At 42.8% G+C, this 15,993-nt stretch overlaps 1 protein-coding gene across 8 annotated transcripts in view; it reads right to left on the bottom strand.

Moving 5' to 3' along the window:
- AP2B1 (adaptor related protein complex 2 subunit beta 1) overlaps window positions 1–15,993 on the bottom strand; it is a 133,232-nt gene that overhangs the window by 7,927 nt on the left and 109,312 nt on the right. For all 8 annotated transcript variants that reach the window (XM_027624921.2, XM_027624923.2, XM_027624926.1 and 5 more), the window contains 2 exons: window positions 6,644–6,728; window positions 5,612–5,698 (listed from right to left, as the gene is read on the bottom strand). In XM_027624921.2, the coding sequence (XP_027480722.1) occupies window positions 5,612–5,698; window positions 6,644–6,728 (172 nt within the window). The remainder of the gene's footprint in view (window positions 1–5,611; window positions 5,699–6,643; window positions 6,729–15,993) is intronic.

Here is a 15,993-nt window from a genome sequence, read left to right as displayed (position 1 = left end):
TTCTGTTGTGCTCTCTAGGAAAAGGATGCCATTATGGCTGGCCTCCCTGCTCTCCTAGAGAAACTCTCTGAGCACAGGGACCCTGGAGTTTTTCATCGCTGTGCTTCCCATGGTACCTGGGACACAAGAGGTACTTGCCATCAACCCCCGTGAAGAAGCCTCCAACTCCAGGGCCAGAGATGCCGAGATAGATGTACTGCCATCGGCATTAGAAACCACCTGCTTGGATGCGGGCTAATTTTGGAAGCAGTTCCTCCTCTCATGTCTTTTCCCCACATTCAAACCAATGAGAGCTCAGGGGAGGAGGCACAAAAGGCCAGTCACTAAACATCTGCACCACATTTAGTTGTGACTTGACTCTCCCTTTTCCCTCCAAGGTTTCCACCAACACCAAGCAGAGCAGCTATAGCTTAAGAACCGGCTATCTTCAAGGAGCTCAAAAGTTTATCTCTGGGTCATTACGTGCAATACGTGGAGGAGGGGGCCTCCACATGCTTTTTAATCACCTTCTCAGGGGTCAGGCAGTTCTGCCACCTTGGTTCCCATAATGAAGGGCTCTTGCAGCTTAGACTGAGTTGCTAGGCAACACCACCAGCTGGAGTTTGGCTAATGCGTTTTGACAGGAATGTCTTAAGACATGGGGGGCTTGTTTTAAGTTGTAAAATCCATTCCTAACTTCAAGGCTCCTGCCCATTTCCGAGGAAACAGAACACACACACAGGAGCCTGTACTGAAGAGCCACCTTGCTGCACAGGCACAGACACATTCTAGACCATGTATACAGCAAAGCCCAGGTTCCTACAGACTTGTCGTCATGTCACCACTTACGGAACAGATGACAGGCTAAGAAATGGAAGCACACAAACACATTCAGCCTTCCAAAATTAGAAAACGGGGCAAACAGCCAGGTAGAACAAACAAGTTGAATCAAGGTAAACTTTAATTCATTTAGGAAACATTCTGGCCAGAGACCTGGCTCTGCTCCTACTGAATGGCTGCATAGGATTTCTACCAGAGGACTAAATGAAGGGAGGGCTCTAGAACATAAGTATGTGTGAGTCAATTTTTTTTTTAAGGTTTTATTTGAGAGAGAGAGAGAGAGAGAGAACGAGAGAGAGAGAGCACAAGCAGGGAGAGTGGCAGGCAGAGGGAGAAGCAGGCCCCCTCTGAGCAGGGAGCCTGACCCTGGGATCATGACCTGAGCCAAAGGCAGACGCCCAACCGACTGAGCCACCCAGGTGCCCAATTTTTATAAATCTTAGATATTAGGTTTGAGCTTGAGGGTACAGAGATGAAAGGGTAATCAGACTATGCTAAATGTTCTTGTTAAGAATAGCAATGGGAACCAGATGTAAGGAGGCTTCCCAGCCACACTGGGATACATTTTTTGTTGTTGTTTATTTATTTATTTATTTTTTAAAGATTTTATTTATTTATTTGACAGAGAGAGAGAGACCAAGAGCAGGAACACAAGCAGGGTCAGTGGGAGAGAGAGAGGCAGGCTTCCCGCAGAGCAGGGAGCCCGATGCAGGGCTTGATCCCAGGACCCTGGGATCATGACCTGAGCCGAAGGCAGACGCTTAACAACTGAGACACCCAGGTGCCCCTGTTTATTTTTTTAGTAATCTCTACATCCAATGTGGGTCTCGAACTCACAACCCTGAGGACAAGAATCGCATGCTCTTCCAACTGAGCCAGCCAAGTGCCTCTTGACTGGGATACACTTCTTGACAAGATATCATAATTTTTCCTTTTACACAACTGAAATCCTGGGAAATCAGATGTAATCTTACCACTGTTGTGAGAATCTGAGAATGAGAAGGAAAGGTAAAGACAAAGAGATCTGGCCCAAAGGAGAGAAGAAGAGAAGATGTCAAATAGGTTTATATTTGCTTCTAGTTGTGATTTCTTCTGGTTCATTTGTCTTCTTTCCCAAAGCTGGCTCTTTGAGTCTGTGGCATAAACTCTGAGGAGGTGTGAATGTGGTCTTCATCTTCCTACTTTAGCTAAGGTCACACTTCTTCCAGAAGCAATAAGAGGGAGGATGGTACTCGTATTAGAGAGTGCAAAGGGGAAATTTGCACTTGGGGCCAACCAAATCCGAAACTACTATGACTGCTAAAAACAACACTTTTTACTGCTTGAGCAACCAAACTATATTTAAGTGCTGGCCAGCAAAGCATTTCGTTTATGAAATGTCCCAAAGACAGGGAGGATTATAGCAAAACAGAGAAACAGAACTCACCCCTACCTAAGTCCCCACACCAGAAGAAAGATCTGCCCCTTACTGTAGTGCTTATAGACACAATATGCCACTGAGCTTTTCAGAATAAACAATTTAAAAAAACAGGCTTGTAGACTGCTTGCCAGAAAGATTTCCTTTCTAAGTTCTTGTGAAGTTAAGATAGTGGTCCCGGACATATGCCAACCCCAAACGTAGCTATCATGGTAGGCTGCAAAACAGATTCATGCAGAACTCTTGACACCAAAAGAGATGGCAAGTGCTAGGAAGCAGGAAGGCCCATATGTTAGTGCCTTCAAGATTTAAAATTTTCTAGTATTACACAACTAGGGGTCCCACAAGCACCCCTACATACATACCTTTCTATTAAGATCTGATTTATTATTAGGGCTTGGGAAGAGGGTTTCTTCTTTCTTCTCTAGAAAGAAATGGAAGAGGAAAAGAAAAGGCAGAAGAGGCTAGGTTGGTAAAGTCCTTAAAGCCTGTGACTTCCTATAGCCCTCAGAGTGTTAGTTCCATCTGTCAAATGTCTACTCTGGAACAGAAAAGCTATTTAAAGTGTTGGTGCTATCGTGATTAGGGCAGATCAGCTGGAAAGGATGGTATTTTTAGCACCCAGCTAGACCCAGGGTGTTGAATCAGAAGGCACTAAACCTGGAAACGCACTGTTAATAGAGCCCTCAGGACTGGAAGGAAATGTAAAGGCCAGGCCGCTCCAGACCTTGGGATGGATGCAGAGGAAAAGCTAGAAAGGATTAGTTGCAGGAAGTGGTCTTGCAAGATTAGCAGTGATTTCACGTGGGAAAATGATGGCCTTGGGCTCCCAGAGAAAACAAAGTGGCCGTTGTCCCTTCCATTCCATGTGCAGCGTGGCCATAAAGTGGTGTGTCACTGAGAAACCAATTTGCTGGTATTTGGAGCACCCAAGGTACTGAGGCACTGGCATGAAGCCATGGCAGAACTGATCAGAACTCAGTTTGCTCTGAGAAACTGTGCCAGGCTACAGCAGAGGACACAGCCCCACTGGGAGGAAGGCCAGACACCTCCTCTTTGGCAAGATCATAAATGTACACCAAGGTTCAATAAGGGTTCAGAACTCCAATCTGGAAGCAGGGGGATCTTTTCTATTATTTTGGCAGGCCAGACTAAAACCCTCGGTCATCCAAACTTCTTTTTACTTTTCTTTTTGAAAAAGCATCTCCCTTTCATACTGGATGTCTGAAACCAAATCTTCTTTCCAATTATTCTGTGCCTTTTTTTGTTTTGTTCTCTATAGGCTAGTGTTCCCCAGATCGTGCTCAAGGAACACTGGTGTTGGGGCGCCTGGCTGGCTCAGTCAGTGGAGCACGTGACTCTTGATCTCAGGGTTATGAGTTTGAGCTCCATGACGGGTGTAGAGATTACTTAAAAAAAAAAAAAAAGGAACATCGGTGTTTCACAAGATGTTAAAAATAAGCATTTTGCAATTTTAAATTCCATGGTCCATAAATTCAGTTCACATTGAGTTAAATGTGTCTCCTCAATGGCAGACTCCTCAGCTTTTATGTGCGCTCAACATGCAATGGCAACTTCTAGCAGAGGCCCATCACATGCTACATTTTTCACCTTTAACTGACACAGAACCCCCTTTTATTCTTTGAGGGACAAGTGTTCTCAGGAGAGCAATACATGAAATGTTGCCATAGGACCCACTACCACAAGAGTGACTACAATGAAGGGTCTCTTCCAAGCTGGGTACGGAAGCTGCCTCTCTAACAGGATCTGCTCTGGTTCTCACCAGGAGCCACTCTGGATTCTGCACCTGACAGCTTCCTGAAGCACAGCTTATGCCTTGGAAGGCTACCCAAGCTCCTACACTCATGAAATGAGGTTTGTGGTAACTGACCGTGAGCCTCAGAGAGGGCAGATAACACTGTCATCTACCTAGAATATGGCACCAAAAGCAGCTCAATTTGAATATGATTTTTTGGTGAAAATGCAGCAAAAATGTAGATTTTAATAAACATACATACATAAGCAGTCAGGGTGAGAAACCTAGACCAAGAATATGTTAGGAAGAAGGCAGATGTGTGGTGTTCCTGAAGAGAATCAACTTAGTAGTTACTACAACGGAAATTATAGAAGACAATCTCCTCAGACACCTCTCCAAAGGCTCAGGAGAAGCCCCGTAAGAGAAGATTTGTCTGAACACAGAGGATGAATACATCGCAGAGCCCCAAGAGACGGAAGTTAAAAAGAAAAGGTTGGAATGAGAGGACCGTGAGTTTCTCCCCCTTCCCTGCAGTCCCATATTGCCTCTTCCTCCCAGTGTCACGCTCTAGCGACACTGGGATGGCAGCACGCCAAAAACCCCGGACGAGAACCACCAACACACAAGAAGGAAATAGATAAAAGAAAGAGAAAGTACTGACTAAGCACCAAGGCTCATTTTCATTCAAAATCAGAAAGCTGTGCACTAGTCTCAAAAAAGAGTGACTGCGACCGAGGCAGGACAATATGGAGCTGAGGGCCCCTCCATTCCTGAGGAAACTTCGCGAAACAAGCCCTATCACTATCAAGTGCTAGGGATTGATAGCTACTATTTCTCCTCTTGGGTTACTGCTTTGATGTTCTATTATAGTAACAAAATGAACTACAGAAGGGTCTGGGGCTTTTTAATGATGATTAAAGAGGTTAGTATCATCCTATGAAAGCGGACACAAGGTAAGTAAAAAAAAGGCTAATTATTATTATTTTTTTTTTAAGATTCTATTTGACAGAGACACAGCGAGAGAGGGAACACAAGCAGGGGGAGTGGGAGAGGGAGAAGCAGGCCTCCCGCGGAGCAGGGAGCCCAATGTGGGACTCGACCCCAGGACCCTGGGATCATGACCTGAGCCGAAGGCAGATGCTCAACGACTGAGCCACCCAGGCGTCCCTAAAAAAAAAAAGTTAATTTAATCAACTATGATGTATTTTTGTTTAGTAACAAACACAAGATTCTACCTAAGGATCTCAGAGAGTCACCTTTCTTCCAATACCACAGGTTGATACAGAAGGAGAGAGTCCTTTTAATTTCCGGGAGGGTGCACAGCCTCAACTGGCGCTTCAGTCCCCCGAGGCTCACAGAACGACATACACGTAACACGACGAACACGGGTTTGACTATTGAAGAACTGGGTAGATGGACCCATTCTACTTTGTTTCTGAAATCTGTTAGCTTGGCAGTAATCTAGTACCTATATCAAAATACCTGAAGTTTTAAAAGAGAAGTTTACAAGTCAAATATCTACCATACAACCACCAGAAACAGGTAGATGTGGAAAGAAGAATTAAGACAAAATTTTCAAATATCTAATAAGATGCACATGAAATTCAGTCATTACTCACCAGCATTTAAATGACATTCCTTAATCTGAAACTGAAGTTCATTTTCATTGGGAATATCCTTCCATGTGGCAAGGAAGACCTGGCGCTCTGTATGGGAAAGCAGAGGGAAAGGAAGGGTGTGCACAGTCTGTCCATATTCTGATTTCTGGTGCCTTACATCATTTCTCTTTTGGAGTGCTGGCTCTTACAATATATCCAGGAGCGGCCTGGAACAGGAGCCAATTCTTAGCTATGAAGAGGTGCTACACTCCACATCAATTAATCTCATATCAGCAGCAATAACATACACCGGGAGAAGTTGATATCTAGAGTTTAGTCTTGGCTCCACTGTTTTCCGATTTCATGACTTTGGGTAACTCTTGTGATCTTTCTGATCCTAATTTCATCATATGTAATTACATCTGTCCTGCCTACCCAAAGAGCCACTGTAAGAATCAAATCAATTAAGTGCCAATACAATTAATATGTACCAGTATAAGTGAGTTTTATTAGATGGTGGTTTCATAAGTAAGGGAAGAGAGAAACGTCAACAACCACATAGGGATTATTAATGTTTATTACAAACTACTGAATTCTTATTTTGCGACAGTAAAAACTTAGTACAGGGCTGGCTAAGTGCTCAATTTGCATATATTATCTCATCCAGCTTTTACAATAACTATTTCTGCTTTGGAAACTTGCAAACGGAGACTCAGAAAAGTTAAGCACCTTGTCACAATCACACAGCGAGTACACAGCCAAGGTGAGATTCAAATCCACATCTCCTTGTCACCAAACCACTTACTCTGTGCTGGAGTGACTGGATTATTCAGATAACTGGCAATGTGATATAGAGACCAACAGCAAGGGAAGATCAACTGTGACTCAGGAGAACAAATATGATTAGCAAGTAGTAGACTTTTAAAACAGCCTTACTCCACTCCCTTTAAAAAAAAAAATCTCAAAAGAACTTGTACTTCTGGGCTATGCTCTGCCTGACATTCAGAGGAGGGCAAAGGTATATTTGGCAGAAGGACAGGAGGATGTACTTACCCATTTTGCCATCTTCTACAAAAAGCACATTGAGTGGGATGAGGCAGCTGAAGTAAAAGACATCAATATTGTTTTTCACAGCCACCTGCCAGGAAAGTAACGAGGGAGAATTAGGACATCATAGGAAGCCAGGTAGGAGGGAAAGAGTGGTTTGTGTCTGGAAATATATCACTTTATTTCCTTCCTCTTTTAGACAGTTGCAGGATTCCCCAGATCAAGACCTACCAGCCCATACGCTGCAAAGCACATCCTTACTCATTCCACTGTCGGAGCACTCTGAGAAACTGCAACTCTACCTCTTTCCAGAAGGAGCCCCTGGAGGGATAAACTGAAGGCACAAGTTCTGCACCCGGAATAACCCATTCAGTTATTGTTTGTTTCTATGGTTATGAATAGTAGCTCCTGTTACCACTTATTAAGTACTATTAATGATATTATTTCTAATTCTCATTAATATCCCAAAGTAGGTGTCATTCTCCTCTCATTTTGCAGACGAGGAATGGAAGTTCAGAAAGATTAAGTAACATCCAGGGTCACACTGCTAGTGCACAGAAGAACCAGGATCAAATGCAAATTTGACTCTAAACCTTTATTTCTTCCTCTTTCCAAAGTAAATGGTGCCATACAGCCCCCACCCCCGCCCCAGATACAAGTTTTAAAGTTGTTTCTCTTTTTTTTTTAAAGATTTTATTTATTTATTTGAGAGAGAGAGCACATGAGAGGGGGGAGGGTCAGAGGGCAAAGCAGACTCCCTGCCAAGCAGGGAGCCCGATGTGGGACTCGATCCAGGGACTCCAGGATCATGACCTGAGCCGAAGGCAGTCGCTTAACTGAGCCACCCAGGTGCCCTAAAGTTGTTTCTCTTATAAAATCTTATTTCTTAAGCCCTACAGTTGGAAGAAGCTTGCTGGGTCAACCACTGTTGTTAAATCTGAAGACTAGAAGAAGGAAAAGCCACAAGCGAAGAAATGCATTTTCTCCTCACAATACGAGCTTCTGATTTAGGTAGGCTGCGATTCTACCACGGCCCCTTCAGTTCAGAGCATGCTGTTTGTAGTTCTAAAAAGCTACACTGAGTACTTTTATTCAGGGGTGACACTGATTGGTGTATATGCTCAGAGACAGGCAGGTTCCACTGCAGCACATCACAAAAACCACAGACTGTATGAAGGGAAAGGAGGAGGAGAACTGCTCTAAACCACCACTTCCCACTGGTTTCTGTCACCAATAACTCTCCCATCTATGCTCTTGGCATCACTGGAAAACATTTCTCTGGGCAAGTCCTATAATCGGTAACCATGCCTATTTCTTGTTTATTTTGCTCTAAGCAAATAAAGTAAAAAAGTGCTATCCCCCTGCCCCTTAGGGGCCCATGTCCACACTTCAACAGCACATCTAGCCCTTTTCAAAACTTTGGCTATGGGATCCAAATATGCTTTTTTCAAGTTCTTCCAGTTCTTTTGTGCTTATTATCAACTCATCTCCCCCAGCTTCAATAGTACCTTTATTTCCTCTTCATAACGTGCTTATGTCTACTTGACACCATCTTTCTCTTCTCTCTCCCAGAAGAGCCCATCAAATTACTTTCTTTGCAACTTGTGCTTTTCAATTACCAATCCCCCAGGAGTTTCTGACCTATGTCCCATAATCTGATGCCCAAAATGCTGAGACAGCACGATTCTCAAAAAGCTTGAGTCTGGTAAATATAAGCAGAGTAACTAACCCCTGGGAAGAGGTCTTCAAACATCCTTTTAGATGCACTAGAGCACCACTTGGAAAGATCTGTATCAGTTGTGGGCTGCCGGGAAAGAGGTATTCTCTAATTCATCCGGTACTCAGCAATGAGAGAACTCTTACTTCAAATAAGGGCACCAAGAAGATCTTGAGGTAGTGCCAGGCTCTGTAAAGGGTATTTAGAAGGGAAAACTGGGTGGTGTAGGTGAGCCTGTCTGGGTTATAGAAAGGTCTTATGTGAAATGCCAAGTGATTATTACTATCATCTTTGAATATAAAGCAGTCTATTTCACAATGTGCCATTCATTCAAACATTCATTAAGGTTTATTATGTCCCAAGCATCTGAGATACAATGAAGAGTACAGAAAATATCATCTTTGTCCCTCAGGGGATTATATTAGTGATTCTTTTTTTAAGATTCTTATTTATTTATTTGAGAGAGAGTGAGCAAGTGAGAGAAGGGGCAGAGGGAGAGAGAAACAGACTCTCCACTGAGCAGGGAGCCTGCCACGGGGCTCAATCCCAGGACCCTGGAATCATGATGCCGAAAGCAGACACTTAACCGACTGAGCCACCCAGGCACCTCTATACTAGTGGTTCTTAATCAAAGACATGTTAGAATCACCTGGAGAGATTTTTCAGAACAGATGCCAGGGCTTCATCCCATGTAAATAACAATCTAAATCTGGGACCTGGTGTGTGTATTTTGGAAAAAGTCCCTAGGAAGATCAACCAGATAAGCAATTAATTTAGAACAATGTCAGCCAAGAAGTCTGAATAGGCTTGTAAGTATCTTGTTCTTTTGAGGGAATCCTTCTTCTAATTGGAGCTCTTTAACAAGGGAAAAGACATGAAAAACTCCTCTAGGTGAGTAGTACTATATCATTCTGGCCTGGGACCCTTTTGACAAATAGAAGTTGTGGACCCTCTTCCTGAAAAATGTTCATGCAACATTTTAACATACAATCAGGGGTTCCAGGACATCCTGAAGACTATACCCCTGGACTTCTGCTCTAGAATAATTCTAAGAGGCTGGGACACCCAAATCAGAGGCAGCAGACACAGTGGCTTGGGAACCAGACCAGACCACCTGATTTCAAATTCTGACCCCGGCACGCTTACTAGCTGTGTGACTTTGGGCAAGCGGTCCTCAGCTCAGGGTCCTGTCTGCAAATGGAGACAATGCACGGGCTGCTAGGAGAAGAGTAAGCTAACATCTGCAACGAAGCACTGAGAATGGTGCTTGGCTTACAGAAAGTAATAGAACAAGTGTTTGTGAAAGAAAAATTCCCTCGTTCACCATCTCTTTTACCTATTTATTCAGAATTTTTAATAATAAAAGATAACCATTTTAGACGTAAGTGAAATCTTACATGTGCTCAAATGCTGAGCTCCAATGTAGTACTACTGCTATGTTAAAAAGGGACCAGTTGAGAGGAGGGAAAAAAAGCTTATTAGCAAAGTGTTGGCCTAATGATTCTCCTTGCTACTGTGTCCTTCGTAAAATATCTCTTTATAGGATCAACAGCACGGGTCACTCTGGGAGAGGCACTTCCCTTCTTTTGTAGCTCTCAAAGTTTTACTCCTGGCTAGAACCGCATTCATTCAAGAATATATGGTTCTCTTGGATCTGGCCCCTGCCCACCTCTCCAGCTTAGTTCCTTAACGTCAGCCATATCAAAATTACTTCTTGTTCCCCAAACACTGAAACTCACAGCTCTGTGCCTTCTTACATGTTGTTCTATCTGCTTAATATATTCATTCTCCTGAAGCTTCAGCTGTTTGAAAAACACCTATTTAATCTTAAGATTCAGTTCAAGCTTAAGATTTCTCAGGAAAACTCTAATCTCTCCCCACAGCACCCCATGCATACACTTCTAGCACAAGATAAAATAACTGTTTACATCTGCCTCACCCACAACATAATGAGCTCCGAGTGCAGGGGCTCTCACTTTCACTGGCATCCTAGCAGCTTCATAAATATTTGCTGCATGAAATTAAGGGGAAGATATTGAGCAAATGGAATGAAACACTGGTTTCACAACCCCTTTTCTACCTCTATTATCATCTGTATGCATAACATAATCCCACTAAAATGGCAAATTGGAACTCAACGAGGCAGGGATGACAGATAAAAGCTATTTTTATTTCAAATCTCTGAGCTAAAATAACATCTCAATGCTAAGAATAACATAGGTAGTAAATCACAACCCAAATACTAGATTCTCCAAGGATATGCCAATCACTCCTTAGGAGTTTAGGCCAAAAAGAATCAAGAGAAAAACACAGTATGAAGCCAGTTCAATTCTAACCTGGATGGCAGCTCCTCTCAAGTAGAACCTTAAAGAGTCAGCCTTAAGGAGTGTAATATAGATTGCTTCAGAGTTTTCTTATTTTGAAATTCACCATCCCAATAGTTACAGAATAGAAAGACATAATCCAGACAAGCTGGAGAACTACTTTCCGAGAGCTTTAAAATCAATGCCTAGCTTGCCTACGGGAAATCGATCAGAACATATATATACCAACTGCCTTAGTATCTTCACCTGGATAACTAATATCTCAAAATAAACATGTCCCAAAGCAATTTCTTGATCTCCCTTCCCATCCCTAAACAGAACCTCCTGCTGTCTTTCCAAACACAGTAAACAGAATACCACAAAGCCCTCTAATAGTCCCCCTGCTTCTGCACCTACCTCCTCCATCCCCTGTAACACTTAGCTTCCCCAGGCTATTCTCAACACAGCAGCCAGAGGGATTTTAAAATGTGGGTCAGCTCATAAATACCTCTCTGCTCAAACCTCCAATGACTTCCCATCTCACTCAGAATAAAACCCAAAGTTACAATTGCCTATAATATGATGCCTATTACCTCTCTGATGTTATGTGCTGTGACTCTCTCCCTGCTAGCTCCATGTCAGCCACCGGGGCCTGCTGTTTTCCCTTGCACGTTAACAGGTACTCTGCTATCTCATGGCTTTGAGCATTTGCTGTATCTTCTGTCTGCAATTCTCTCCCTCCAGAAATCTGCACGGCTCATTCCCAGCCTCCTTTAGGGCTTTGCTTAATCAAATATTATCTTTCCACATAGGTCTTCCATGACCAACATATTTATAAAATCACACCACCCGATCTCTAACCCCAGGGCTGCCTATCCCAGTTTCTGCTTTATTTTTCCTCCACTGCCCTCATCTGACATACTATTTTACTTATTCGCTGGTTTATCACCTGTCCCTGTGTCATACATACCCCACCTCCAGTAGAATATAAATGCTATGAGAGAAGGGGTTTTTGTCTCTTGTTCACTACTGTATTCTGAGTTTCTAGAACAGTGACTGGTACAGAGCACTCAGTAAGAACGTTAACTATAAAATATACTACTCAAACTATCTGAAAACCATTTAGGTTCAGACAACATAAACTTGGTCTAAAGTGTCCAAAAGGACAATACTTCAAGTTTTTTCTAGCATACCTCCCTTAATAGAAGAGGAAAGTATGGACGTATATACTGGGGTGGAAGTAGCAGGAAGGGTCAGAATTGGGGGTATAATATGCAGTAGCCCACCATGAGAACAAAATTTCTTTGAAGTTCCATGCTATTCCACAATGCATCTGTATGTTTTAATATGAAAATGTGTTTATCCCTTTACCTTTGAGTAAGACTGATGCTCCAGGAAAAATGTGCCACGTGTATTCTTCGCTTCAAGTACCTCCTAGCAATGTGTTTAAAAATTGTGCTCCCTCTGCCTGCTGCTTCCCCCACTTATACATTCTCTGTCAAAAATAGATAAAATCTTCAAAAAAATATATATATATATATATATATTTGGGGCACCTGGGTGGCTCAGTCGGTTGAGCGTCTCCCTTCGGCTCAGGTCATGATCCCAGGGTCCTGGGATCGAGCCCCGCATCGGGGTCCCCGCTCCGCGGGAGGCCTGCTTCTCCCTCTCCCACTCCCCCTGCTTCTCCCTCTCCCACTCCCCCTGCTTGTGTTCCTGCTCTCGCTGTGTCTCTCTCTGTCAAATAAATAAATAAAATCTTTAAAAAAACAAAAATAAATAAAAATAAAAATAAAAATTGTGGATCATGACCAAGTGATGCTTCTTAAAATTAATACAGTGGGTTGAAACTGGTATAAAAGAATAAAATAGAGGGGCACCCGGATGGTGCAGTCAGTTAAGCGTTGACTCCTGATTTCGGCTCAAGTCATCGTGAACTCAGGGTTGTAAGATCAAGCCCTGCGTCAGGCTCCACGCTCAGTGGGGAGTTTGCTTAAGACTCTTTCTCTCTCTCTCTCTCAAAATAAATAAATAAATCTTTTAAAAAAATAAAATGGAAAGTATCATAATGCATCTCATGAAGAGTTAAGTGATGTTTCCCAAAACTGTTTCAGCTTTATGTGTTGTGTGTGAGTACTGTGTAAAATACATTTCTTCCTGTAAGTTTCCATCAAGAAAGTATAAAAGCCATAATACACACCATGTTAAGGGCAAGCAGTGAAGAAATGGATTCAATGGGCAAAGGAACAGAATGCACACCTCAGCTTCTGCTTGGAGGATGCCTAAAGCAGATCACAGATGGTACCAAAGAGCAGATGACCTAATCCTCTATTCCTCTGCTCTGTCAGGTGCAACATGTGGCCATAACAATATGAACTTGCCTCTCAGGGACATCAATAGGAGGAGCAAGTAGAAATGATTATGAGGCACTTGGAAAACATAAGAGCAGGCTATAAATGCCTAATAGTAATAATGATTTTTAAAAGTTACTTTCAGTGGCTGCTGGGGAAAGTGCAGTCTGTCAGCTTCAGCCTGTAACCAGCAATTAGTTTCCTTCCACAGTATAGGCAGCCTGCTGCAGTAGCTGCAGCCTCTTTATGGTGCACAGCTGGAGACGAACAGCCTCAATTAATATTCTAACCTTGTTCCAGTGTACTCAAAAGTACTATAAAAAGGTACGAGATGAACTCAGCCTGAACTCTGGTAAGTGCGGCCTCTCGCCAGAAAGAAGCGCAGGAGGCACTGATACAGGAAAAACCCAGGCAAATGGCACACAGCTCACCTCTGAGGGTGTATCATCTACTCTTCCATGACGTCACTCGTGACCTTTCCAAGTCTCTGAAGAATATTTTTTTCTTTCATTCCTCCTCCCCATTTAGCTTTTGGAAAGATTATTTGCAGGCTGGTCCAAGCTAGGACCAAGGCAGTGACGCCAACCATCTCCAGTTCTCTGAGGAATGATGATTCAGATGTGTTTTAAGCACTACACCACCTAGTCCACAGATCCTGGGGGAATGGCTCTGAGTGACAGGTTTTTAATGGCACAGAACTGTGTGATGTATGTCGTCTGAAACTCAAGCAGAAGTAACTCTTTCTGCTAGCTGTAGTTCTACATTCCTGGTCAATGCCAAAAAAGTATCTACCATCTTTAGTATAAACATGGTGTTCCATTTCAAACTCCACTGACCAATAAACTGAGACTTCTCAGAAACTGAAGTTTAAAGAAGAAAAGATAACAATAAAAAAATTAAAAAAAAATAAAGGAGAAAAGAAATTACAGTGAAAAATATAGCAGAAATAATCAGGAGACCTGCCACAGAAAGTGTCCATTTACTTTCCTTCTGATGCTAATTAAATTTTGAACTTGAACAGCATCTTTCTTTAGTTTACTTCCAAGAGGGAGATTCAAACAAGAACCCTTTAGCTATATATTCTTTCTTACTCCACCCAACAAATGAGATGGGATTACCTGGCCACTGAGCAGCCCTTGAACAGTAACAACCTGGTGTGTATCAGAGATAAAAGCCATACTTGCTTACCCTCAAAAGGTGAGGACCTCCTCATTGTTAAGAGTGCGTGGACAGTGGAACTGTTTACAGGGAAAATGTGACAGGTTCTCCATCTCCTGCTAAAAGCAGTGGTGCCGTGTCTCTAATTCCCTCTTGGGCAACAACAGGCACTCCGGCATTTGAAGGTTCCGTGTTCAAATAGCTCTTAGAAGGGAAAGGAAAGCTCTGAACAGACCCCCAGATGAGCTCTTAAACTGTAAATCCTCTAGTAGCATATGTAATTACGGGCCTTTAGAACAGCAGTGAGATCCTGAGAGCCAAGCTCTCTTAGGAGGCCCTGTTTTGAAAGGAGGTGAGAAGAAACCAAAATAACCAGGACTCCTCCTGTGGTCCCCATCCCGTCAGGAGATCTGCTTAATCTCAATCTCAAAAAACTCCCAAAGAGTTTACACCACAAATTAGAACAGATTAGAACGCAGGCCAACTTAAATCTCCAGAACACCAAAGAGAAGATGAAGATTGTAAAGTGGTACGGCTAAGATGGTGCTTTAAAAGACTCTTGGATTAAACTGCCCAAATCTCGTGTGGGCAGGGGTAAATCAGAATGACGGCTGTCCACTGGAAGACCCCCAGGCAAAGCAGCGGTGGCGGCGTTAGACCTACTGGAATCGAACTGTGTAATTCTTTTGAAACTTAAACCAGACGCTCAAGTACTGCTTTAAAAAAGAAACCCCTCTCCTTCAAAGCCATCTGGAAACAAGGTGGGTAGGTCACAATGTTCACACAAGATGACCATGTGGAGGCAGAAAAAGCAGGCTATGTGTGGCGGTCACTCAAGCCACAGGCACCGCAGGTCGGGCCAAAGCACGGCGCCAGCTTCGTGACAGCTCACGCCACAGTGGATGTCAGCCTAGAGGGGTCTCACCCTTTTACTCCTTTATCTCTGATTTGATAAACAGCCACACCCATTCCTACCAAAGTAAACTCTTCTGATAGCAAGTGCAAAAATTCTGGAATTGGGAAGTGCTAGACCATTAACTTTTGAAATTTTCTTTACCGTTCTCTTTCCCTTTAAAGGCAAAAGTTAGACTGTTTTGAGTATTTGAAAAAACTGTTTTCTAGAGAAGAATGGAGCAACAAAATACAATGAATATCTATTGGCAAAAGACAACCTTTTTTGCTCTTCCTATTAAAATTTGTCTCCCTGTAGCTTTGTGTCTATCAGGATTATGAAAAAGGCTTCTTTCTAGTCTCACAGTAAAAAGGAATTGTTTCAGCTCTAATTCCTATCAGGCATCCAAATGATTTTGGTTTTCTCTGAGGCCCTAAGACACTTACAGAGCACCCTTTAGCTTCTAAATTTACTCTGAAAATACCATCCAAAATAGTCTTAGGCAATTAGGATAGCAGTTTAATAAATAGTTGCATGGTGGCAATTTGTTTTATTTAAAGTGGCACACAGGGCGCCTGGGTGGCTCAGTTGGTTAAGTGACTGCCTTCGGCTCAGGTCATGATCCTGGAGTCCTGGGATCGAGTCCCACATCGGGCTCCCTGCTCAGCAGGAAGTCTGCTTCTCCCTCTGACCCTTTCCCCTCTCATGCTCTCTCTCTACCTCATTCTCTCTCTCAAATAAATAAATAAAATCTTTAAAAAAAAAAAAAGTCCTTTAAAAAAAAATAAAGTGGCACACAGACATAGGTTCGCAATAGAAAAAGTTCTCCAAATATTAGAACAGTAACATACTCTATTTTCCTAGTTATCTCCAATGTTTGAATTAGGGTCCATTAATGTGCTGTGCTCCTGCCCCTTCAAATACTGATGAACAGA

Source organism: Zalophus californianus, chromosome 16, assembly GCF_009762305.2.
Source record: "Zalophus californianus isolate mZalCal1 chromosome 16, mZalCal1.pri.v2, whole genome shotgun sequence".
In the NCBI taxonomy this organism is placed as follows: Eukaryota; Metazoa; Chordata; class Mammalia; order Carnivora; family Otariidae; genus Zalophus; species Zalophus californianus.
This window is presented reverse-complemented; position numbering and strand designations above follow the sequence as displayed.